The sequence below is a fragment of the Aythya fuligula genome, chromosome 3 (assembly GCF_009819795.1).
Source record: "Aythya fuligula isolate bAytFul2 chromosome 3, bAytFul2.pri, whole genome shotgun sequence".
Lineage (NCBI taxonomy): Eukaryota > Metazoa > Chordata > Aves > Anseriformes > Anatidae > Aythya > Aythya fuligula.
The window spans coordinates 76,903,275-76,927,064 of NC_045561.1; the positions used below are offsets into that span (position 1 = coordinate 76,903,275).

General features: G+C 41.0%; 2 protein-coding genes across 2 annotated transcripts; both read left to right on the forward strand.

Moving 5' to 3' along the window:
• The first annotated feature begins 1,038 nt into the window (after window positions 1-1,038).
• Window positions 1,039-4,105, forward strand: FABP7 (fatty acid binding protein 7). Its single transcript, XM_032184044.1, has 4 exons — window positions 1,039-1,154; window positions 1,573-1,745; window positions 2,366-2,467; window positions 3,942-4,105. The coding sequence occupies exons 1-4, from the start codon at window positions 1,082-1,084 to the stop codon at window positions 3,990-3,992; spliced, it is 399 nt and encodes a 132-aa protein (XP_032039935.1). The 5' UTR covers window positions 1,039-1,081; the 3' UTR covers window positions 3,993-4,105.
• A 2,597-nt stretch (window positions 4,106-6,702) lies between these two features.
• Window positions 6,703-22,252, forward strand: SMPDL3A (sphingomyelin phosphodiesterase acid like 3A). Its single transcript, XM_032184043.1, has 8 exons — window positions 6,703-6,833; window positions 8,555-8,768; window positions 9,296-9,440; window positions 12,437-12,533; window positions 15,181-15,359; window positions 16,587-16,767; window positions 18,512-18,636; window positions 19,830-22,252. The coding sequence occupies exons 1-8, from the start codon at window positions 6,719-6,721 to the stop codon at window positions 20,139-20,141; spliced, it is 1,368 nt and encodes a 455-aa protein (XP_032039934.1). The 5' UTR covers window positions 6,703-6,718; the 3' UTR covers window positions 20,142-22,252.
• The last annotated feature ends 1,538 nt before the right edge of the window (window positions 22,253-23,790 follow it).

A 23,790-nucleotide genomic window follows, 5' to 3' on the forward strand; every position in this document is an offset into this window, starting at 1 on the left:
AGTCCAAAGCTACTTTCAAAATATTAGGAAAATATTCACAAATATTTATATGTAGTGTGGCTGGACCAGGTAGACAATTGCTGAGGTTTTATTCCTAAAGCACAGGAAATCGCTTTCACTTAACCCCTGATTACTGCTGTAAGAGCTAAGAGCTAGATTCATGACTCTGGAACCTATCCCAGCCATAGGTCAGGAAAAGCTCACACCATCGCTTGAACCACAGCGCCAGGCTGATTTCTGAAAAACTCTCAGGAGATGAGACCCACTGCTTTAAAGGAATTTCAAAGAACTAGGAGGGAAACACTCACAGCAAAAGGGAAAAAAAATAGATCTTAATAGATGTAATGGTTTTAATCAGTTTTATTTCTTTCCTCATTCTTAGCTTCCAGATGGTGTCAGTTTGGGAGGCAAGACACTGTTTCCATGCAACAATAGCAAATACCAATTTGCTGAAGCAGCATCGGGATGAACAGCAGCTTAGGGATATGGTTTAGTGGGGACTGTTAGTGTTAGGTCAGAGGTTGGACTCGATGATCTTGAGGTCTCTTCCAACCTAGAAATTCTGTGATTCTGTGTGAAAGATGGCGGGGAAAGGAATCTGCACTTGGCCAGCACTGTATGAGCGGGGCTGGAAAGGCCTGAAAGGAAAGCTTCCCATGAAGGTGTTCCTGTGGTAGTGCATTTTTATTCAAGCTGAGTCCTTCATGTTTGGCACCCGCTTCTTTTTTGGCAGCGGGCTGTGTGGACGGTGGGTACTGAGGCGAGCGGGCCTGCCAAGTGCATCCCTCTGCCCTTCCACCCGCACAGGACCCCCGGGTGGGCACCGCCTGCCCCAACCCTAGGCACCCAGCGCTCCCCTTCCCCTCCCTAGCACCCAGCTGCCCTCGCCCCTTCCCACCCGGGGCCTGCCCCGGCGGGGCGGGGAAGCTCCGGGCCGCGGCCCCCGGCCTGCCCGCGGGGGCGGACCGCCGCCAACCCCGCCTGCCGGCCCCCCGCCGGGCGCCGGCTTTATATGCGGGGCGGCGCGGGCGGCACGGCGCTCCCTTGGCACCCCCAGCACCAGCACCCGCAGCGGGCCGCCATGGTCGAGGCTTTCTGCGCGACGTGGAAGCTGGTGGACAGCCACAACTTCGACGAGTACATGAAGGCGCTGGGTAGGTAGGGCCGGCAGAGCCGGGTCTGGGGCGCCGTGGGAAGCCCGAAATGTGGGAGAGCCCCGTGCCCGTGCCCATGCCCGGCTCCCCCAGCTGCAGGAGATGGCCGGGTGGGCACGAAGTCAGGGCGAGCGCTGCCGGGGGCCGCGGGGTGCTGGCGCTCGCCGTGCCCCCGAGCGGCGGCTCCTCGTGGCACCGAGCGGGGGCAGCGGCAGGCCCGGGGCTGCGGCCATGTGGGGACGGGTGGCGGGGCGGCCGCGGTCCTGCGGCGGGATCGGGGCCAAAAAGTGGCGTTTGTCACCGGTAACCTGCAGCTGTGGGGCAGGGGAGGAGGTCTGTGTGCCTCGGCGTGTGGCGGGAAGGATGTTTTAGGATGACAGATGTCTGATGGATCTTTGTTTTTTCCTTGGGGGTTTAGGAGTGGGGTTTGCTACGCGGCAGGTGGGGAATGTGACTAAGCCCACTGTGATTATCAGCAGCGAGGGGGACAAAGTAGTGATCAGGACTCAGAGCACTTTCAAAAACACAGAAATCAGCTTTAAACTTGGAGAGGAATTTGATGAGACTACCCCAGATGATAGAAACTGCAAAGTAAGTGAACTTTTTTTTTTTTTTCCTCCTCCCTTCCTACCCCTGAGGTTGTATCCTTTGCAGGGTAGAGTCAAAGGAGAAAAAAAAAAGTAACCTCTGCTACTGCTAGCTGTAGCACTGTGTAGGACAGGAGAAAAAGACAAGATTGCATCTTGTCTACTTGCACTGTGTCTTGTCTGAATCGGCATATTATGTCTTCAGCCCCCTTTCTACCTTCCAGTGTTGAGGAATTCTGTTGGTTGCCCATTTTTTCTTTTCGTTTGATAAAAGATCATCTGGTGCAACTTTTTCTGGTTGAAATGAGGGAATGCCTTCTGCCTGTGTCATTGAAGGCTTAACAAAGCAGTTACCCAAAGCACATCTGAAAGGATGTTTCCTTCGAGACTGGAACTCAAAGGAAACTTTTTCCTTTCTTTGATACAAATGCTAATTGTATGGAGTTCGCCCTTAAAACGAGGATGATTCATGTGCTTGGCTTTAAAATGGCAGGGACTACTTTTTCTTTTCAGTAGATGCATGTGGATCTAGAGAGAATTCAATAGAAAAGTGCATGCTTAACATGAGTTGAATCTTAAGTACCCCCAAATAAATGAGTGTCTGTATTTTTTGATATCTCACAGTCTGTTGTGACCCTGGATGGAGACAAGCTAGTTCACGTACAGAAGTGGGATGGCAAAGAAACAAACTTTGTTAGAGAAATAAAGGATGGCAAAATGGTAATGGTAAGTATAAAAATCACTGAACATTCACGTACACCACTAATATCATTATCTCAAACTTGTCAACTTTGTGGGTAAATGTTAACTTGCACACAAAGCCTAAACTAATTGGTGGGGAAAGCTAGGAGAGATTTTTCAAATGTTTTTTTTTTTTTTCTGTTTTGCATCTAGTTTTACTGACAATTCAAGAATTGCTAGTGGTTTTAGGCAGGCCAACCTGTGCATATGCCAAGTGTATCCTTTCTCTCTAGACTTTATGTAAACGCGCAAGCAAAAATAAATAAGTAAATAGTTATGGTAATTTGCAAAATATATGAAGTTCTTGATTATTATATAGGCAATGATTTGTTGTTAGTGATAATGTAGATTTCTTTAAAAATGTTTTATATGTGCACGTGCAAATGATATTTGATTGCACAGAACAAGTATTTAAGTATTTCCATAGTAAAATAAAACTTGAGTATTGCTGGAGGTGATAGTATTTTCATATTTCATTTAAGGGCTTATTCTTCCTATCTTGTTAAAAATGATTAAAACTGCAATAGTCTGGAGAAAAATCGTTCTTGTTTTAAATTCCCATTATCTTCCTGACTTTTCAGGAACAGGTCCAGACTGACAATATTCATGCTTATTTTTGGCATAGAGTAGCTTTCGAAATAAAACCTCTTCAGCTATTTCAGTTAACCTATGTGATTTGACTGTTAGAGAGAAACAGCTTTATTTTCTGAAAAGTTCAAAGAGTATCTGTGTGGATGGAGACTTACAAATAATGAACTTTTTAAAGTTTATAGTCAGTGCAGCACAATGTGACAGTGATTCAAGGAAAAATACATTTCGTTTTTGGAAACAGCAACACACATACAGAAAAAAGCACTTCCTTTGGAATTTGAATGCAGTGAGCTGCTATATTCCAATTAGCAAAATACGTCCGAAGCTCACAAACTGCACTCAGTGTTTTAAACAACTGCAGTAATTGGAATATTTGTCAGTTCTAGCCACGTAAGTGCATAGAATGCATTTATTTTAGTATGAGATTCTCCTTAAGTATATACCTATGCGGAATAGTATAGAATACAAAAATGGGGGGGGGTCAGATTTTACACTGCATATTTTGATTAACTTTGGCAAAATGTGTTATCTGATAAACGATAAATGATAAATTTAAGAAATTACATTCACAAAATCAGAAGAATTAAACAGTCCTTTCTAGTCTCAAGTTGTATTGTAAGTGTATTATGCCTTTCTTAGGTTTGAGAGTAGGAAGGATGAAGTTACATTAATAAGGGAATCATAACTTTTTGAATTTTTTCCTCTTGCTTACTTAAAATATCAATAAAGTAAAATAAGTGTTTTTTTTCTATATATTGAGTAATGTGAAACAACCTTGTTTGTCCAGTTATGGACTTCTTAATATGCTTTAAGTTATTCCAGAAAATGTCTAGTGTCTAACATCACTGTCTTTTCCTTGGACTTGCAGACTCTGACCTTTGGTGATGTGGTTGCTGTTCGCCACTATGAGAAAGCGTAGTTTACCTGACCCCTGTCCAGATGTTACTTCTGGATGGATTAATGTACCGTCCATAACTGAAAGTAGCTTAAATGCACATTTCTGGTATGAAGGATTAATAAAGATTTTTTTTGGAGGGGGGGGGGGGGGTGTTTTTTTTTTTTTTTTTTTTTTTAAAAAAAAAAAAACAACTTTATGCCATCAAACTGGCAAACGTGTGCTGTATAGTGCAACAGGTTAAACTTTGCATTAAAACTCTGAAACACTTGCCTTTCTTTTTTACAGTAAATGGAACATATTTGAATTGTTTTGGAATGGAGATTCAACAGAAATTAAAATGTTTTTTAAACCTGTGCTCCTTTTGCATTTTATGGGATAATATTCCAGTGTTTTAGAGGGAGTTGTAAATGTTCCTTTTTCTCAGTTAAGCAGTAGAAAAGCATGTGGTGTACAAAACCCTGGGGCATTGACTGTATGGGATGTGGGGTATGTGGGAAATGAAAAACTGCCTTCATTCAGAAGAGGTAGCTTCTCTGCTGAAGAAATCTAAAGCCCCCTGTCTGTGTGTGTAGGCAGGTGTGAGAGGTTCAACCCAGTTTCAGCTCCTCTCTTCACTTGAAACATGCTATCCGATTATCCTGCTAAGGTCAGCAGATAGACAGCCTTTGATTTCTGTGGGATTCATGTAGTGCTTGTTTTAATAGTTAGAGTTCTTTGTTTTTAGTTTGGTTAATGTGTTTTTTTTGTTGTTGTTTGTTTTTGCTAATATACAGAAGACTAAAGTACATCTGTTCAAAGAGTGAAGTGTTTCACAGGATGGGAGGAAAGGACCGACATGATAAAGGGAAGGACTGGGGGAGCCCAATATACAAAGCTTGTCTTTCATCCCTCTCCCCAGGGGTGGGAGGGAAAACAATACAAGACAAACCTTCTGAGATTCCTCTCCCTGCACTGTAGTTTTATAGCAAATATGTACTGGAATTTACAATGCACTGTGAGCAAATTAAGGTAAAATACTGCATAGAAGAAATAAATTAAAACTTTCCTGGAAAATATTCCCTAAAAGATTAGTGAGGCAAACACTGCACAGTACTTTATCTTAGGAAAACTGAAGCAGTTGCTGGCATCATGGAGGAGCATGTTTGGAAACTCCCATGTTTTCTGACATGCTGGCTCAGTGGCCCATAGTGAGATGTAGGTAGCTGCAAATCTTTAAACAGGTAGGGTGGAGCTGTGGCATTCAGCTGCTCAATAGCGGGGGAGTATGGCTGCCAAGGGAGGTGCAGGAGGCGAGCCCTTCCCAACCTCCCAGGCCTGATCCTGCACTGTGCATCCCCTCAGATTTGCAACTGGATATCAGGGGAAGTGGCTTTTTGTTTCCTTAGATAGACAGCTTTCTTCCTTAAGGGCTAAGGTAACCTCAATAGCTTATCTCACTCATCCAATAAAAGTTCAGACACAACTGTGGCATCTAGCCAACAACAATACAAGCCTTAATTTGTCAGCTTCACTTTTTCACAAAGAAGCTGCCTGAAAGGAACATCAAAGTGCTTTTTTTTTTTTTTTTTTTTTTCTCCTTATGGGGAACACTAGAAATGTAAGACAGTCCTTAATTATGAGCTATCATAAATATGTTTTAAATGGTGGATATTGATCACTTAAAAACTAGGAACTAACTGTTCATCAGAGAAATGTAAACTTGTTTCAATGGTATGGGGAGCTGGATTCTTTTTGTTCTGGGCCATTTCAGCCTCCATTTGCTTAAGCAGCATCTTCTGTCATTTGGTTTTATTTGCTCATTTAAACCTCAATTTCAGCTTTCATTCATCTCACCCCATGTCTGCCTATCCGCCCGTGTGTGTATTCATCACACGGGCTGTAGTCCTTGCCACCTCTTTGCATAGAGATGGGAACAGCTGCTTTTACTTCATTGCTGAGGAACAGACTTGGGTCTCCATTAGTGGCATTCATCTTTCTGACAAGTGATTTATGGGGCATGAAGTGAAAAAAAAAGAAAAGAAAAAAGTTTTAATCAAATATAAGACAACACTGAGACTGTTAAAACTTGGTTTACACATAAAGCCTGAATGTTGAATATTTTACATTACTTTCACTTTTTAAAAAAGATGACTTTTCCATACAGATGTGCATTCTATATGTAATATATGAAACTGTCATAAATCTTATTGGTGAGGTACTTTCCTGTTCTAAAGATGAACAATATTAATGCCAAAGTAAATAAGGGTAAGAAAAAATGGAGAAGTGTGGTATTCATGAAGTGCCTGTGGCACTGTTCAGAGGAGTGGGAAAGTGAAGGAAACACTGACACAAGGGACCTCCAGCTCTGCTAAAATGGCTTTGCAGACCACTGGAAAACAGATTCGGACAGAAAACCACCCTCAGTGGGTGGACGTGGAGGGGCAGTTTGGGGATTGGTGACATTTACTCTAATTTGCTACTAAAACTGACACCGGGTCCTCCACAGGAAACTATTCTTGAGCAATGAGCTCCTCTGCGGTAACGTGTAACAGCGGGGCTGGTGTTTGCGCTGTAACTCCGCATTTTTCTGTGAGGAACCTTCCTTCCAAAAGCTACCCTAGACTTGCTCTGGCCTCCCCTAGGCCTGCCAAGCGCTCCCCGCTCTGCCCGGGCTCGGGCAGCCCTGGGCTCGCCCCTTTCCTCCCCTCCCGGCCGGGGCGGTCCCGCGAGCAGCCGTCGGCGGGCAGGGCCCTCCCGGCACCGCCAACATGGAGCCGCCGTGGGGACGCGCCGCCTGCCTGGCCCTGGGCCTGGCGCTGCTCTGCTCCGCGCTGCGAGCGGCCGAGGCGGCGCCGGCCGGCCCGGGGCCCCGCTCCGCTGTGGGTGAGTGAGGCCGCCGCCAGGCCCCGCGGCGGAGCGGGGGGCGGCGGAGGGGCGGCGGGCGAGGGGGCAGCGGCGGCCCGCAGTGCCCGCCCGGCCCAGGGGGGCCCCGGGAGGGGAGGCCCCTACCAGCCCCGGGGGTCCCCTGCCAGCCCCGGCTGCCCTGGCTGCGGGTCCCATAACCCCCAAGGGGCAAGCCCCGTCCGGCGCCTCCCTGCGTGTTTCTACCCCTGCCAATACAGGCTGCTGCTGTTTTGTGTCCCAGCTAGCTGTAACTTTTAGCTAGCTGCATGCGGTGCTGCTCAGGTAGGTGCGGGTTAACCAGGGTCTCCAGGCAGTCAGCAGGGTACGCCGCACTCCAGCCGGTGTCAGGTAAGGTGAGCCGTGCCCTGCCCGCCCTGCAGTGCCCTGGAGCGTGCCCTGCAAACAGGAGTGCTGTTCTGTGCTGTCAGCCAGCAGCGTGCTTTGCCTGGCCTGGTTTCCGGCACGGTAACAGCCACAGGTGAGTGCTCCGACATTGTTTGCACGGGATTTGCCGTCCCTGTGATCACAGATGTCTCAAACCAAGCGCGCAGCAGTGTTCAGGCGTTTCCGCGTCTTGTGCTCGCAGAAGGCGCAGCGTTGTAGATCTGAAAGATTGCTGCTGGGCTTGGCTTCCTGAAATAAAGCTCCACAAGGTCGAGCCGTGTGTTGCCTGTTATGTCGCTGAGTGAGCATGTGACCTTGGGAAAATCAATTTATATCTGTCCCAGTTTCACAACCAGTGCCACCGATAGACTTGCCTTTTCCAAATGCTTTGAAACTGACAGAGAGAAATTGCTCATGTTTTACATGGGACTTGAAGGCTGCTGATCTCATACAGGCTTAATTCATCTTGTTCAATATATTCCCATGCTATTGAGTTTGTTTTTTTTTTCTTCGCGGTGCTAAGTGACAAGTGACTAAGAATGTGTCAACCTAGAAAATACTCAGTATTTAAGGCTGATACACCTCTCTTTGGTAAGAAGCCCAGTCTTTTTGCTGCTGTGGCTGCTAGGGAGCAGTGCTTTGAAATCTGCACACAAGCTGTTTCATGCCTTTCCTTCTAGACCATTATCTTTTATAGCAGCCTCCAGCCAGGGAAGGTGTAGAAAAATAATTAAAATTGTTACTCCCTGTCTTTTTTCAGGTGGTAGAATGGAGAAGTCCCTCTAGCACCTCCTCTGCTCTTCAGTTTCCAGATTGCTATAAATGAAAAGGAGCTCCATATTCCAGCCCCTGCCAATCTCAATTTTTTTTTCTGCTGAATCGTTGAAACAATCCATGCCTCTGCTTCTGTTTTCATTGTTTCTAAGCAGACTATGTGAAGTACTCTTGTCAGGAATGCACCACTCATGCACACTTATCAGGCGGGATAATCAGCAATTTGTTAAATTCATTCTTCTTTACAAAACTTCAAAGAGGAACAGCAGTAGAAAAAAAATGGAGCAAACATGGGGTTATCCATGTGTATCCAATTCACATTTGCAAGTTGTAATCAGAAAGTCACAGAACTACTATGTATTTTTTAAGTAAAATACTTGCACTTTTCAGAAGTCAATGTCAGAGATTCCTGTTTAACTTTAGATTCAGCTAATTACATTTATTTATTTATTTATTTTTTCCCAGGCTGTATAAGGAATGGGATTCTTAGAAGCCTGGTGAGAAATAATGCATTTTCTTTAATCTTTGTTTTCTGTAAACAGGACAGTTCTGGCATGTATCTGATCTGCATTTAGATCCAACTTACCACATCACCCCTGATCGCACCAAAGTTTGTTCTTCTTCCAAAGGAGCCAATGCCTCTAACCCAGGCCCTTTTGGAGACTTTTTGTGTGATTCTCCATATCAACTTATTTTGTCAGCATTTACATTCATGAAGGATTCAAGGCAGCAGGCTTCATTCATGATTTGGACTGGGTAAGTCAGTCTACAATTAAAGCTTTTAACAGCTGGATAGGCATATAGTGCAGTAATTCACAAGTTTATATTGACACCAACACATCCTCAGTTTAGTATCTCACAAATGCTACTTTTAAAGAGTCTCCACTTGTCTGAATGGCTAATAAGTGGAAGATTGAGTATATAAGGCCTCAGGAACAGGTTTTGATCTCTGAAACCATTTGTGGGTATTGTTGGACTGTTCACTGTGACATGTGCCATGTGACTTTATTAGTGCAAGTTAAACAGGCTGCGGGGAGGGTGGAAAGCAGAAAAATGAAAGCAAAGGAAAACTCAGAGGAATAACTGATTGGAGTGAATTATCATGGGAGGCACTGTATTTTTTGTCTTAAGGTCATTAAATATAAAGTGGATACCTTTTTAGATGTATTTCGGCTATATATTAGGTAGTGGGTTCTGTGAGATATATCTAGAATCAAGTTATATTATAGCTTATGACTTCTAATCTTAAACTCTTTGTTAATAAAACCTTCTCTTTTTTTCAGAGATAGCCCTCCACATGTTCCAGTGAAAGAACTCTCGACAAAACTCGTCATTAACATCATTGGCAATATGAGTTCTACAATTCGAAGTTTCTTTCCAGATCTTCAGGTTTTCCCAGCCTTGGGAAATCATGATTACTGGCCACAGGTAAAACAAATCAGTAATTTTTTTAGGTACCATGTTAGGTTTGTTTCTCATTCCTCAGAGGGCAAGTGTGGAAAAAAAAAACAACAGTGAAATTTGTATAAATGTTACTCTGGAAACAGTATCCTATGGTTCTCCAATTAGCATTTAAAATGATAAATAAATAATTCCAATCTAAAATACAAAGTATATTTGTATGTGTTAAGTTACCCAACCAAATGTTGGTGCCAGATAAAATCTGTACATTGCCTGAGGTGATGCACGTTTACTGTTAACCATTCCTCTCCTCGTGGCTTAGGACCACCAGGTCTCATCAGTGTGTCAATACACACTTTTTCTTACTATGTAAGCCATACATATATGTAAGTCAGGCGTGTGTACAATAGCTTAATGTAACAAAGATAACATCCTTGGTGCATCTGGCAGCATGTGGTAAGGTTCAAGGCTTGCTGAAAGACCTACTGGAAGTCTACCTGCAGACGTCACTGGATTTTTTTATCTCACTGATGGAATAACTTTTGTAATGTTCCCATAGTTTTGCCACTACTATTAAAAATGTGTCTTTCTTTCTTTGCTTATTCAAAATTTAGAAATATTCCCATTAACTATTTACTGTATATGTGGGCCATTGCAGCTGAGGACAGTGCTTCTTTACAGTCAGTGATCTGTGAATATTTTTCTTGGCATAGCACAAAAATAAACAGTTGCTTCATTTGTCCTTTAAAACATATTGCAAGGTGATCTGGCAGTGCACAGGACTGAGAAACAAATTCTGTCATTGGATCTGGGGGGATCGGAAGGGATGTTGAGCAGGTCAACTAACACAATTTGATAAAGACTTTTGTTCCAGCCTTCTGTGTTATTAATTAGGCCTATTGTGGGATATTTGGTATGGTAGATGGCTTTGGTATAGTAGTATCATTGCCTGTAATTAGTGATTCCTAAATCAGGGAGCATTGGAAGTGCTTAGAGAGTGAACAGGGCAATGTGAGAAGGAAAATCAGAGCTAAGCATGTAGCATAGCTTGGAGCTGTGAGTGCCCAGACCAAGCCGGGACTGGAGTGTTTTCTGGTCTTAAGCTGTTAGTATAGTTTGAGTTTGTCACGTACACTCACAGGAAACAAGGTTAGTTCACCAGAAACTACTGATGATTTGGTAAATACCACCTTCATTGAAGTTTAACTCATAGTATCGTTTTTATTTTAATTAAAAAATAAAAGCAGAGAATAGTTGTCATTCAGCAGTCTCCTGTGGTATAAAGAAAAAAAGCTGTATGCAGTAACCCCATAAACAAAGAAAGATATAAATCCACATGGCAGACATTGACATTTGAATGTAGTGACACTTTTTTGACAAATATGAGTTTTGTTTGTGAAATTAAGTTTGAAGGTAGAAAAAAGATGGTCAGCAGGGGCAGCTGGACGGCAAATAGCATTTTGAAGCAGGCTGCGTATTGGAGTAACTGTTGTAGTTTTGTGTCCAAAACTACACAAGTATTTTTGTGGTGCTTTGCTTTGAAATGGCAGACTCCACTAATGCACAGAACCGGCATACGTTTCTGTTTCTGTTGGAAAAAAAACATGCGACCAGAAAATCCCCACTATGAGGTTGTTGGATTTTTTTGCTCTTGAAGACATTTTTATTTTTCTTGGGGACATGCTTGGCAATACGTACCACAGACTGGAAGTAATGTGGAGCAAGCCACACTCTGTAGGCTGTTCCAGAGAAGCTGTGGAGGCTGTTTGCTTACTATACACCAAAGAATTTTATTGCTTTCTGTTGCATTCTGACCTATCCATCATAATGATTTCACGGTCTTGGATGATTTTTCTTGCAGAGCCTATTAAAAATACTACTCAGGTTAATCAACCACTGGGATACCTTTTAGATTTTTTTTACTGTGACCTTGGTCTTTCTGCATAGTCTTACTTTGTTTCACATTCTTGCCCCTGCTTACAACAAATGCCTTAACTGCTGTCTGATCCAAATATTCACAGAACGCTGATTTGCCTTTTAGAGCCCAAGACCAAGACCATAACATGGCCTCTTATCTGAGATCAGACTTTGCTGTGTCTTAGTGACTTAGCTCTGGCTGAACTGGTATGACTCAGAGCTTTCTTAGTAACTAATACCTGTGCATTACAAGCAACAAATGTCTGAACAGACTACTGATTGCACTGCTTCTAGACAGAGACTTAGTGCCTAAGCCTCTAATAAAGTAAGGTTAGTTTCGAAGATCTTAGAAAGGTCAAATTCTATGTTTAAGAACCCATGCACTGTAATAGTGTTCCTATTTTTTGACCTGATTTTTTTTTCCTAGCATTAAAGATTGAAGCAGGTATTTTAGGAAAGGCAATGACAAACTGGAATCTCCCTGTCAGGGTGAGATGGGAGCATGTCTTTGATCAGGCTATGGCACTTGGGCGTTGCTTGGCTTGGACTGAAAAGTGCTGCAGTCCTTATTAGAGCTGGTATGTGAAAACATTGACAAAACTTTTCTTTTACATTTTAAATCAGAACTAGAGGATATAGTGGAAATATTGGTTAATCTCATTGAAATATTTCTGAGGGTTTTTGTGGGATTTCGGGGAGCTATGAATCCCAAGTTGTGTGAAAAATTTACCTGCTATATAAGAAACTTGGGTTCAAGCTTCTTCTCCAAGAGACTGTATTTTTAGAAGGCAAATAGATTGTGAATCTTTGGTTTATAATTTTTCAGGATGTATGGTTTTTACTTAGCTGTGCTCCTAAGGCTTGAAATATTTCTGGCACTAGTTTAACAATGTGTTAACATTGTTAATGCTGTCAGTTCTAAGACTGGGATTTTTTTCCTGATCAGCAATACTGGATGGCGAGAAGTTTTGTTGCTTTCTGGTGTGCTACCTGGTGATCACTGGTTACACTTACGTATTATGGGAGAAATCAGGTGGGATGATAAATTAATTTTTTTGTACATGTGTCTGAATAATAAGACTTAGGCAAGTTCTGCTGTCTCACAGGATCAGCTTCCTGTAACCACCAGTGAAGTTTACAATGCTGTAGCAGATTTCTGGAAGCCTTGGCTAACTGATGAAGCAATCAGTACCTTCAGAAAAGGTAAAGTGTGTCAGTAATACATCATAAAGCTAGGACTTAGAGACTAATGATGCTATAGATTTGTCCCCTTTGTTCAGCTTTCTCACAGAATGAATTATTACAGTGGATTATCTAGAATCGTAGAATGGTTTGAGTTGGAAGGCACTTCAACAGAACCATCCAGTTCCAACCTCCCTGCCAAGGGCAAGGACACCTCCCACCAGACCAGGCTGCCCAAAGCCCCATCCAGCCTGGCCTTGAACACCTCCAGGGATGGGGCAATCACAGCTTCTCTGGGCAACCTGTGCCAGGGTCTCACCACTCTCTGAGTGAAGAATTTCATCTTTACATCTGATCAAAATCTACCCTCCTTTAGTTTAAAGCCATAACCCCTTGTCCTATCACTACACTCCCTGACAAAGAGTCCCTCCTCAGCTTTCCTGTAGGCCCCCTTTAGGCACTGGAAGGCCTCTATAAGGTCTCCCTGGAGCCCTTCCTTCCCCAGGCTGAGCAACCCCAACTCCCTCAGCCTGTCCTCTTAGTTGTCCCTCTGAACTCTGTCTCTCCCCTCACTGTCCCTCTGTTCTCACCTCTGGTGAGTCTGCACCTTGAGTACTGTGTTCAGTTTTGGGCCCCTCACTTCAAGAAGGGCATTGGGGTGCTGGAGCTTGTCCAGAGAAGGGCAACGAAGCTGGTGAGGGGTCTAGAAAACAGGTCTTATGAGGAGTGGCTGAGGGAATTGCGGTTGTTTAGCCTCTAGAGAAAAGGAGTTTCAGTCTCAAATAATGACACTGTACAATTACTTTAATTGTATGGGTCATAGTGAGGTGGGGATCAGGCTCTTCTCTCAAGCACCAGGAGACAAGATGAGGGGAAATGGCCGCAAGTTGCACCAGGGGAGGTTTAGGTTGGGTACTAGGGTAAATTTCTTTACTGAAAGAGTTGTGTGGCATTGCAATAGGTTGCCCAGGGAATTGTTTGAATCACCATCTCTGGAGGTCTTCAAGAAAGGTGCGGATTGAGAACTTACTAGCGTGGTTTAGTGGTGGACTTCAGTACTAGGTTAAAAGTTTGACTTGATGATCTTGGAGGTCTTTTCCAGCTGGAATGATTCTATGACAGTAGAGGTGCTACAGTCCTTTGGTCATCCCTCTGCCCCTCCTCTGGACTTGTGCTAATAGGTCCATGTCCTTGTTGTACTGGGGACCACCAGAGCTGAACGCAGTCCTCCAGGTGGGGTCTCACAAGAGCAGAAAGGGAAAATCACTTTCCTTGACCTGCTGGCCAAGCTTCTTTTGATGCAGCCCAGGATATGGTTGGCTTTCTGGGCAGCAAGCACACATTGCTAGTTCATGTTGTGCTTCTTATCATCCAACACCTTCTCCTCAGGACTGCTCTCAGTCCATTCTCTGCCCAGCCCAGCCTATATCTGTGCTTGGCATTTTCCTGCATTGCCAGGCACAGAGGTGAGACTGACTAGCCTGTAGTTTCCTGGGTCTTCTTTTTTTTTTTTTTTTTCTTTAGAAACAGGCTTGTTTTTCCCCTCTTCCAGCCAGTGGGAACTTTACTGGAGTGTCATGACTTATCAAATATGATGGATGGCAGCTTAACAATAATGCTTCTTCTGGAAGAAGTTACTTAACTTTTTGAATATCAATGCTTATCTTCAGGGTACATTTGTTCTCCTTTGCAATAGTCATTACTGCTTCTTGTAACGTGGACAGTTTTATTGGCTTTTTACCAGTACTCGTGAAGTATCTTATTGTCTTCAGGACCTCATAAAAAGTACATTTCTAGAAAAAGATGCATGATGCACAAGAAGAGTTAAATTTGGTTGTACAGAAGTTGATGACATGGTGTTTCTGTTTTGATACTGCATGGAATAGGCATATATTTCTTCAGATTATAGTAGTACATAGTCTTGGTGATTATATTGTTAATTACATCATGTTTGTATCCAACTTACTCAACTGGTAAAATAAGGATATGCTAATTATGATTTTTCTTTTTACCAAAAGACTGAAAAATTCAGCCCAATTTCCAGACATTATGGATTTGGAATTTTAATTTGTGTTTTGTGTTCTGAAAAAGAAAGACATCTGGGTAAGAATGGAAGTAGGAATTCTAATAGGAAAATAAAACTCAAAGGAGCAGATCTTAACGTTAAAGTATATTGTTACAGCTCTATTGTCACGGCTCCAGTGAAGTCCATGAACTATGAAATTGCACCCATTGAAGTCCTGTGTGCCATGCTCTTAATTATGTCCTAGTCTAAAGCTAAATGAGTTTCGAAGTACCAGGCTTCCTGGACAAACCTATGTGTTTGCAGTATTTGTACTTCTAACAATTACTGCATCTCCGTTTGTGGTAGAAATGTTACAGGGCATTTCTTGTGCATGAATTGGATAATTGCATGTGGAAACAAAAACAAAGGCAGTTACAGGCAAGGATTCATAAAATATTCAGAGTCCACTTTTCATACTAAAATGTTCCTGAAAACAGATTTTTAAGATGTTCTGTTGTGATAAGTTGATACGTAGCCTGGCTAAACACATCCTATTTTACTAGGAAGAGGAAGACTGGATATGTTGTTGGTGCTGTACTTTGATTCTAAAGTTGTGCTTTGAAGCCTTTCTTTTTTCAGATGATGTTGGTCTTACTTTCACAGGTGGCTTCTACACACAGCTGTTTGAATCAAGCGTTGGCTCTCAACCACTCAGGATAATCAGTTTGAACACAAACTTATATTACAGCCCAAATAGCGTGACTGTGAATATCACAGACCCAGCCAACCAGTTGGCCTGGCTGGAGGAAATATTGGAAGCGTCTTCACAAAAGCAGGAAAAGGTAAGGGTAGTGAACAGAACCCATTGGTGTTATTTGTTTAAACTTTGAAGAAAAGAAGAAACTAAGAAAAGTTTAGATTTAGAGCTTAGTGATATGGTTTAGTGGAGGACTTGTTAGTGGTAGGTCAGAGGTTGGACTAGATGATCTTGGAGGTCTCTTCCAACCTAGATGATTGTGTGATTCTGTGATATAAATATGATTTTAGAATAATATTAATGTTACCAAAGAGATGGAAAAAATCAGTTTCATTTGTATTAATAATTCTTTGTTGAATATGCACATTATATATGTACTACAACAATTAATACAATAATTGCATACTCTTTCTCAAATTATCCAGTAAAATACCTTTTCTCTCTTATAATGTAAAATGCCATAGGAGCCAGAAGGAAAATACTTTAACTTTTGTTTCTGAATCTTTTTACTCTAAGCCTTCAGTCTTAAAATGTGCGCCCTTGGTCTGAGACAAAAGTTATTGTATTTCATTTACATTGATACATAATTATGAGTATGAAAACTAGATATCAGAAAAGATTTTGACAACCACAAAACTTAGCCAACCTTCAATTTAAGTGCTATAATAATAATTAATTGCCTAATAATACTCAGTTTTTAAGTGGGGTTATAACTTGTTGCTCATGTTTATTGATTGGTGTGGGGATTGGATCATCAGCTGACCAGGAAAAGTGTTTAGTGTGAAACATGTTTACAGTTGCTGTCTTTTTAAATATTATATTATAGTGGGGGGAAAGGAGATCTTTCACTTTCTTGTGCCATTGGAGGCCAGTCTCAGTCTAAACAACAGACTTAGAGACTTACAGAAAGATCGTAATTAGTTCTTCTATGTTTATGCTGAATATCTGACCATTCCCTATAATACTCTAACACAAATATTTTTTGCTATTCCCTTGAGGTGCCAAATCATGTCTTGCCCTGGTTAACTTACATTTTCATTTGAAACAATTGAACACATTTTTCTTTGCCCTAAAATCATGCAGAGAGTTAGCAGAACTCTTTTTCAAGAATGCACTAAGAAAAAACTATTTTTCTAATTAAATTTAAACATACTTACTCATTGTATTTTGTATAGTAAAACTGCTGTGATTTCTGGCTTTCAGAATGCCTTTTCAAAGATAGCATTAGAATAAAATTGTGTTAAAGCTAAGTTAAAGCTAAAACTATCAGTTTCAAAGGAAGATGCTAATTGTGTTTTCTCTAATTTCTTAGGTGTATATAATAGGACATGTACCAGTAGGATACTTGCCATATGCAAGGAATACTACAGCTATCAGGGAGTATTACAATGAGAGACTAGTGAAGATTTTTCGCAAATACAGTAGTGTTATTGCTGGGCAGTTTTTTGGCCACACACATAGAGATAGTATCATGGTCCTTCTGGATGAAGAAGGTAAGGATGCTCTTTGAATCCTTCATCCTTTTTGATTAAAAGCAAATTAATGTTTTCTTACATGGTGTTACCGGTCAGTCTGTGTTGTAAATAACTGAAAAATGAAATTGTGAAATTCTGCTATTTATCTACAGAAGTTCAAGCCTCACACACTCGCAGATTTTTTCCGAAGAAAACCTTGCAAGACAGACTGTCTTTTTTTCTGAAGTCTGAAGAGACTCTGCAGGCTTCCTATATTTTTAATGAATGCTTATGCCTAGACAAGAATTTCTACTCTTTCCTCTCCACTTTCTCAGTGACATGGGCAAATTGTACTAGCCAGTTGCTATTGTGTAATGTGTCAAAGGGAATGTTCTCAGGCCAACTAGACATGCTCTGTGTTCTTGTGTTTCCTGCATCATTACTGTGCCTCTCTGCTGAGTTCCCTGCTGCTTCAAAGTTAATTAAGATAGGGGTAAGCAGGAGGCAGGGGAATGAAAGTCTCTGCTTGTTGCATCTCTTAGATCAGCAAGAAAAGCACCTTCAAGAAAAGCAACCAGGTTTGAAAAGTTTGTTTATTGCTTTGAAATCCCTTAATTTTAAGCGTGGATATTTCTGTATGAAACACTCCTACATCTCTAGCAGAAGATCTCTAACAAGTAGCTAGTTAAATGCTTGTGTCTACAGCATAGTGAGGCGTCTACTGCTTTGGTTTACATAAAATATCCCAATATTAATTGGCTCCTTATCTGTGTTTGTTTTTATATGAACTTATAAAAGCAATGCCCAAAACGCGGACTGGGCTAACAGGGCTTTAAATGATTTACCTTCTTGCATACCGTTAACATGGAATTAATGTCCAGTAAAAATCAATCCAACCCAGGTGAAATAAATGGCCTTTAATACACTCAAATGGTTTTCAGAACTGTCTTACACATGCATATTTTTGTCCCTTGTCCCATTTGTGCATGAAATCATCACCTCTACTGCAAATTTCACTGAGAATAGGCAGAACTTGATGCATTCTCATTACAGTTTCCATGTGCAAGTAACTGCTTCCAGAGTATTTTAATAATTTTGCATATTTTGCCAAAATCCAAACAGTGAAATTTCATGTAGCGTGGTACAGTTCATTTATCTGTACAGTTTTAGGCTTTCTTCTCTTTATGTCATTTTTCTTTTTGACAAAATTTCAGAGAGTTACACAGAGAACCTCTCAATACTCTTACCTGCATATTCTGCCCATTAAGACTTTTGTATGTCCTCATGTTTCAGTTACCATAAAGATCAGTGTTTACTAACTAGATTCTGGGCTAGTCTAGATGAGTGAAGTCAGAGTCAGTTTATGATACCCTGGTGTTTCTAATGACATTATAAATACATGAAGAACAAATACATAATGCAACATGTAAAGTGTAGCATGAGGAAAGCTACTCAAAGTTCTGGATGTTTCTTCAGTAGAAATATACAAAGTACAGAGGCCTTACCTGCAGGCAAGACCATTTAGCACTTGGATAGTTGAACTGGTGTGAAGCCTCCAGTATAGATAAACTTAACTGATAAGCAGTGGATTGTAGATACACAGATTTTGGTCCATTGAATGGAAATAAATGAATTAATAGTGGTGTAACTAATCCAGGGTAAGAAATTGCTGATGTACTTAAGCTTCTCACTCTAGCTCTCGTTGTGTTGGTTCTCCATAAAAATATGTTTGAGAAAGAAATGATTGAAAGGTAAGTGTTTCCTCCATTCCCTTTTCTTGCAGAAAAGCCAGTAAATTCCTTGTTTGTGGCACCTGCTGTAACCCCAGTGAAGAATGTATGGCAAATGGAGTCCAATAACCCGGGTGTCAGATTCTATCAATATGATCTTCTCGATTATAGCTTGCTGGTACGTAAGGCTTTTAAAGCATCATTTAGGACTTAAATATTTAAATACACTGTCACTAAAAATTACAGTGAGATGTCAGCCTTTGTAGTATTCTGGTAATTGGTGGAACTTTAGTGCTTACTGTTATTTTTCTTCTTGGGCAAAGAAGATGAAATCTGAGAGAGAACTTGGTCAGTGTGTCTGGCTGCAAGACTACCCAGTGCTTCCTGTTCTCTGAACATTCCTACGATGTAGAATCAAAGATGGTCAGAATTTTTCTGGGCATAATCCTGAAACTGTTTGCAGGGAGCTCAGCTCTGCAATGGTGAAAAAGGTTCATACCAGTTATTATTAGCTTGTTTACATACCAGTGTTGTTTGCTGGTGATTGTCTGAGCTTTGGGAGGCATGAAGTGCTTCTACAGGGTATAGAAGAGCAGATGAAGAAAATCACACTTCTAGCCATGTGATGCCTTTCATAATCATGCAGCTTTCTATATAGGGTTTATACTTTTAATAGGAAATTGTAAAGACATTTTAAAGGACAAAACTTAGAATACTTCTGTAGTCTTTATTTTTTTGGAGATATAGTGAATCCTGTGTGGTGCTTTTAGCTCTGAGTAACTCAGACATTCTCTCAGTAATTCAAAGTAAAGTCTTGACCTTGCCGAGTTCAGTGACAACACATCCTGTGGCTTGACTGAGACTGGGGTTTCCCTCTGGAGATCTGTGCTAATGTTGCCTGCTTCTTTCCTGTGCAGCTTTCATTCCTGTATCTCCATCTCTCCCTTTCCTCTGAATTCTCCCTGGGCTATTCTTTTTCTGTCCATTCTGTCCATTTCTGTCCCTCAAGCAGTGTCCACAGAAAAGAGTTCTGGATTTCACTCTTTTGCCCCAGACCCATGCCAGACACGAGCATAGTGGAATTTGGTTTACAGTTTGGACAGGAAAGACTTCTAACAGTGCCTCTGCTGCCTTTTGTGTTTCTCATTTCTTCTCCCCATCCCCCCACCATTACCACACTGCAAGTACCAGCTTTGGGTGTAAGCCCAGCTCTTGGGGTGGGACGTGACCTTCTATTCATTTGTGAATAATGAGGAGTGACAGCTTCCTAATCAATATATCACTCTAGAGACTTAATGAAGCAGGGAAGAAAGCAATACAGCAGTGCCTATTTTTTTTTCTTCTTCTTTTTTTTTTTTTTTTAAACTGTAGGATCTTTGGCAGTTTTACTTGGATCTCAGAGACGCCAACAAGAAAAATGAATCGGACTGGAAATTAGAATACATCCTGACTAAAGCTTATGGTATTGAAGACTTGAAGCCTGAAAGCTTATATGAAATGGCCAAGCAGTTGTCTATGCCACACAGCAAGCTGTTTGAGCAGTATTACAATAACTTCATTGTGAGTTATGACACAACCATTGTCTGTGAAGAGGGGTGCAAGACCTGCCAAATATGTGCAATCCAATATCTGGATTATTCCTCATACACAGATTGTATCAATCAGGAAGCAATGTGGAGATGAGAAGTCTCTAGTACAATGTATATTAATATTAACTTGAGCCTTTGATTTAAAAAATCTGATCATCCTCTTGCTCAAGCGCTGACATGCTGCCAGGGAACCTGTGGGACTTGCCTGAATTTCAGGGGAATAATAAATCTCCGTAGATTTTTCTTCCTTTAAGCATATTTTCCTTCCACATCTAAATAAAAGTTTATTGGCTGTGTAATAGTGGCCAGATATTTTGCTGTTGTTTCAAGTGTACTGTGCCCCCCTATAACAGGCATCAGAATGTATGAGAAAAGAAGTTACTCAGTTCTTTGGAAATCCAAGTCTCTTATCAGGGTGTGGACTCGATGATCTTGAGGTCTCTTCCAACCTAGAAATTCTGTGATTCTGTGAAATGTAGGCAATGCCATTTCAGGCATGGGAATTGTATGGGGGTGGATTTCAGCCATCCGCTGCTGTGATTTACAAAGTGAAGACTGTAGAACCTCTGTTTGCTGAGGCTAGAGTGCAGTTACCTTGTTGATGTGATGCCAGTATTGGGCATCTCTGTCCCTGTGCTGTTTCCTTTTCTTTCTTATCCTCTTAAATTCACCTCTGTTCAGGGACATATTTTAACGACAGCATGAATGTGATAATGGATCACAAACCTCCAACCTGAAAATACTTGAAAGTACTCAGTACACCTGAGTGTACTTTGTGATTATCCATCACCAAGTGCTTCTTTCCTATGATAGGCCTGTGTATATTGGTGCTGCTATCAAGCAGTCAGCTGGCATGAGATTTTGCAGCAGACTACAAATCAGGTTTAAATTAATCAACATCAATAATTAGACATAGCTAATGTGCAATACAGGCAAACATGCACTAACCATGATAGTCTTGGGTTTCTCAGGTTTCTGTGTTTCACAGAGCAGTTGGACACTTAATGCAAAGCTTATCACATGTATCAATTTACAAGTGCACAAACCACTTCTTGGGACTGTGTGCACAAAATGATATATCAAGAGGACAATTTGTCTAGTGCATACAACCAAGAAAGATCTTTACTATTTTTCTGTCTCATCAAGAGTCATACTTTTAGAAACTTTGGTCAATATAATATCATACAGACTCTATTGTAGAAAATATAACTCCGGAGTAACTAGACTGTGGCAGTGGTTATGAGAGAAATCCAGTTGCAAACTGTTTATTTTCATGAGCTTAAAGTCTTTATTTTAGCTGTTGAGGAATTTTCTGGTTTTGTTTCCATCCAAGCTTGAAATACTTGGAAAATCTGTCCCCATATATTTCACTAAGTCTATAGTGTTCATAATTGTAGATGCAGATACTTCAGATTTGTCACGCATCAGTCATCGGCAGAGGAAATGGCTGGTTTGGTAAATTTGCATTCAGAAACAAATCTTCCTGTGGCAACTGTGTTTAGAAATGCCATTAATGATGCATAACAGGTAGTTGTACTGTATTTTCAATTTTGTTCTCAGAGAAGGTACATGGGCATGTAAACTCTTTAGAGACATTTATTCTGGCTAATCTTGGATGTAACTGGATATGTAAATAGTGTGAGTTAACATGGGTTCCATGCAGACTGTCACTGTGAGGAAGTACAAGAAAGTTTCAGTAGTATATGTTGATGATTCACTCTTTGTTGGATGTGTTTATTGTTTGGTTTTCTCATGGTTTGGTTCATTAAAAAAAGCTTGTGTTACCAGTGTCACTTCTCCAAGGGCAAGCAAAGTTACGGATGGATAGCATACAGACAATTACAGTTGATTTTGCTTCAATTTGCCAGATGGGTTTTGTTCAATTCAGTTTTGTGCTTTGAACAACTTTCTCTTACTGGTTTGTTTTTGTGATTTCTCTGACTTCTGTTTAAACTTAATATCTACAAACCATCCTGGAAAAGTGCAGTAAGAATTACCTAGTTATATACTCCCACTAAAGATATTTTTATTGCTGAATCTTAGGGAGAACTGAACCATGTAGCAGATTAGTTCCAGAGCTCTGGTATGCTGTTTATGAGTTCTTGGGCTTCTTGCTTCCTATATTATTTTTTATCTCTGTATATGTCTGTAACTATTATTTAGTGAGCATAAAAAAAATAAATGCCTACAAATATCTATTAGCAATCTATGCTCTGTTTGTTTGTTTGTTTTAAAAACATAAATGCTGACTTTATCTGGACTTTAGATGAAGCCAAGTGCTGGATGGCACCAGCCAAGGAAGTTGGTTTTGTTTCAGCCAGAAGGATATATCCCCTAAAGAGTTATATTTAGCTAGGGGCCATCTACTACGATACATCCAGTTATGCAGCCTGGCATTCTCCGCTTCTCTTATACATAACTATATTTATTCAAGTGCAAATGGAACTGGCCAAGAAAGATCCAGGAATATGTTTAACTGCATCGTCTTGTAATTTGGACGTAAAACAAAGAGCTGTTAAGAATGTTGCACTGTAATAAACAACAACAACAACAAAATCACACAAAAAACTTAAATGTCACCTAGGGTAAGGACAAATAGAGGGTGGTATTTTTGTTTCAGGTTCATACTTCATTTCTCCATGGATCTTAGAATGTTCTAGAGGTAAGTTATCCTTTACCTGACAGCATTTTTTTTTTTTTTTAAGGAGTCATAACGATTAAACACCAAAGAGGAATGGCCTGATAAAACTTCTGTCTCCTGTAGACCAGACTCCTGTTTCAAATTTCATGATATTTTGTGTCCCTTTCTTGAATGAATGATTTGGAGGAATTTTTGTAAGGCCACATATGACAGAAAGACAAAACACACCACCTAGTGGAGATGAAAGCTTTGAGTTTATCTAGAATTAAACTTGAGACATATTAACAAGGAAATAAATTTCTCAAATATTCTAGGATTTACCTTCTAGTTATTTCTTTTGTAGCAGTGCTGCCATGCTGCACAATTCTTCTGGATATTAAATTTTCTGTTTCCTAGAGGCCATGACACTTAAGGGGATCCTGAACCCTGAGGCAGGTCCAGGTCTCAGCCCACTTCCTGGGAATAAAGAGCTAACAGAAGGAATCCTCAGAGGCCTGCTCAGCTAAGTAGATAAAGATGTGATAGAAACAAAAGATCTATGGTGTCTTCTTCCCATTAGTTAATTCTCTCCTAGAGTTCACTCTCTGAACTTATGTCTACCTTAACAGGTAGTTCTTTAGGAGCACTTTAACAGCAGAGCTGATGCTGAGAAGCTGATGCCACTGCTGTAGGTTTCATTTACAACTGGAGAACATCAGATGGACCCTTGAAGTGCACCTCACAGCTGTATTGCGTCTGAGAGCACTCTCTAAGAGCGCTATGCAACATGGATGAAAGTACAGTAAGCGGGGATGATCAGTATACTTGGTCCAAAGGTGTGCTCCTGATACAAGCTAAAATTATTATTTAGTGCACCTTGAGGTCCATGTTAAATTGCTTTAGATTGAGGCACCGAGTGGTGTCTCGTCATTTCTGTTCTTCACTTGTCAGCCTGAAGAAACTGAGATGACTAGAGGAGGTGGGCAACAAGTGAACATACTGTTAGTAAAACTGGTGTTGAACTAAAGTTGTCTACAGACAGAAATAGATAACTGGGTGCATGTAGTCCCTCGTGATCCATTTCCTGTGTGGACAACTGATGAGCACATAGCATCTTCAAGGA

What these genes read in the sequence shown, in the direction of transcription:
- FABP7 (XM_032184044.1), top strand. Translation starts at nt 1,082, where the DNA reads ATGGTCGAGGCTTTCTGCGCGACGTGGAAGCTGGTGGACAGCCACAAC. An exon ending in CGAGTACATGAAGGCGCTGG is followed by an intron (nt 1,155 to 1,572) that starts GTAGGTAGGGCC and finishes TTGGGGGTTTAG; the next exon opens with GAGTGGGGTTTGCTACGCGG. An exon ending in CAGATGATAGAAACTGCAAA is followed by an intron (nt 1,746 to 2,365) that starts GTAAGTGAACTT and finishes GATATCTCACAG; the next exon opens with TCTGTTGTGACCCTGGATGG.
- SMPDL3A (XM_032184043.1), top strand. Translation starts at nt 6,719, where the DNA reads ATGGAGCCGCCGTGGGGACGCGCCGCCTGCCTGGCCCTGGGCCTGGCG. An exon ending in CTTCACAAAAGCAGGAAAAG is followed by an intron (nt 15,360 to 16,586) that starts GTAAGGGTAGTG and finishes CTAATTTCTTAG; the next exon opens with GTGTATATAATAGGACATGT. An exon ending in GGTCCTTCTGGATGAAGAAG is followed by an intron (nt 16,768 to 18,511) that starts GTAAGGATGCTC and finishes CTTTTCTTGCAG; the next exon opens with AAAAGCCAGTAAATTCCTTG.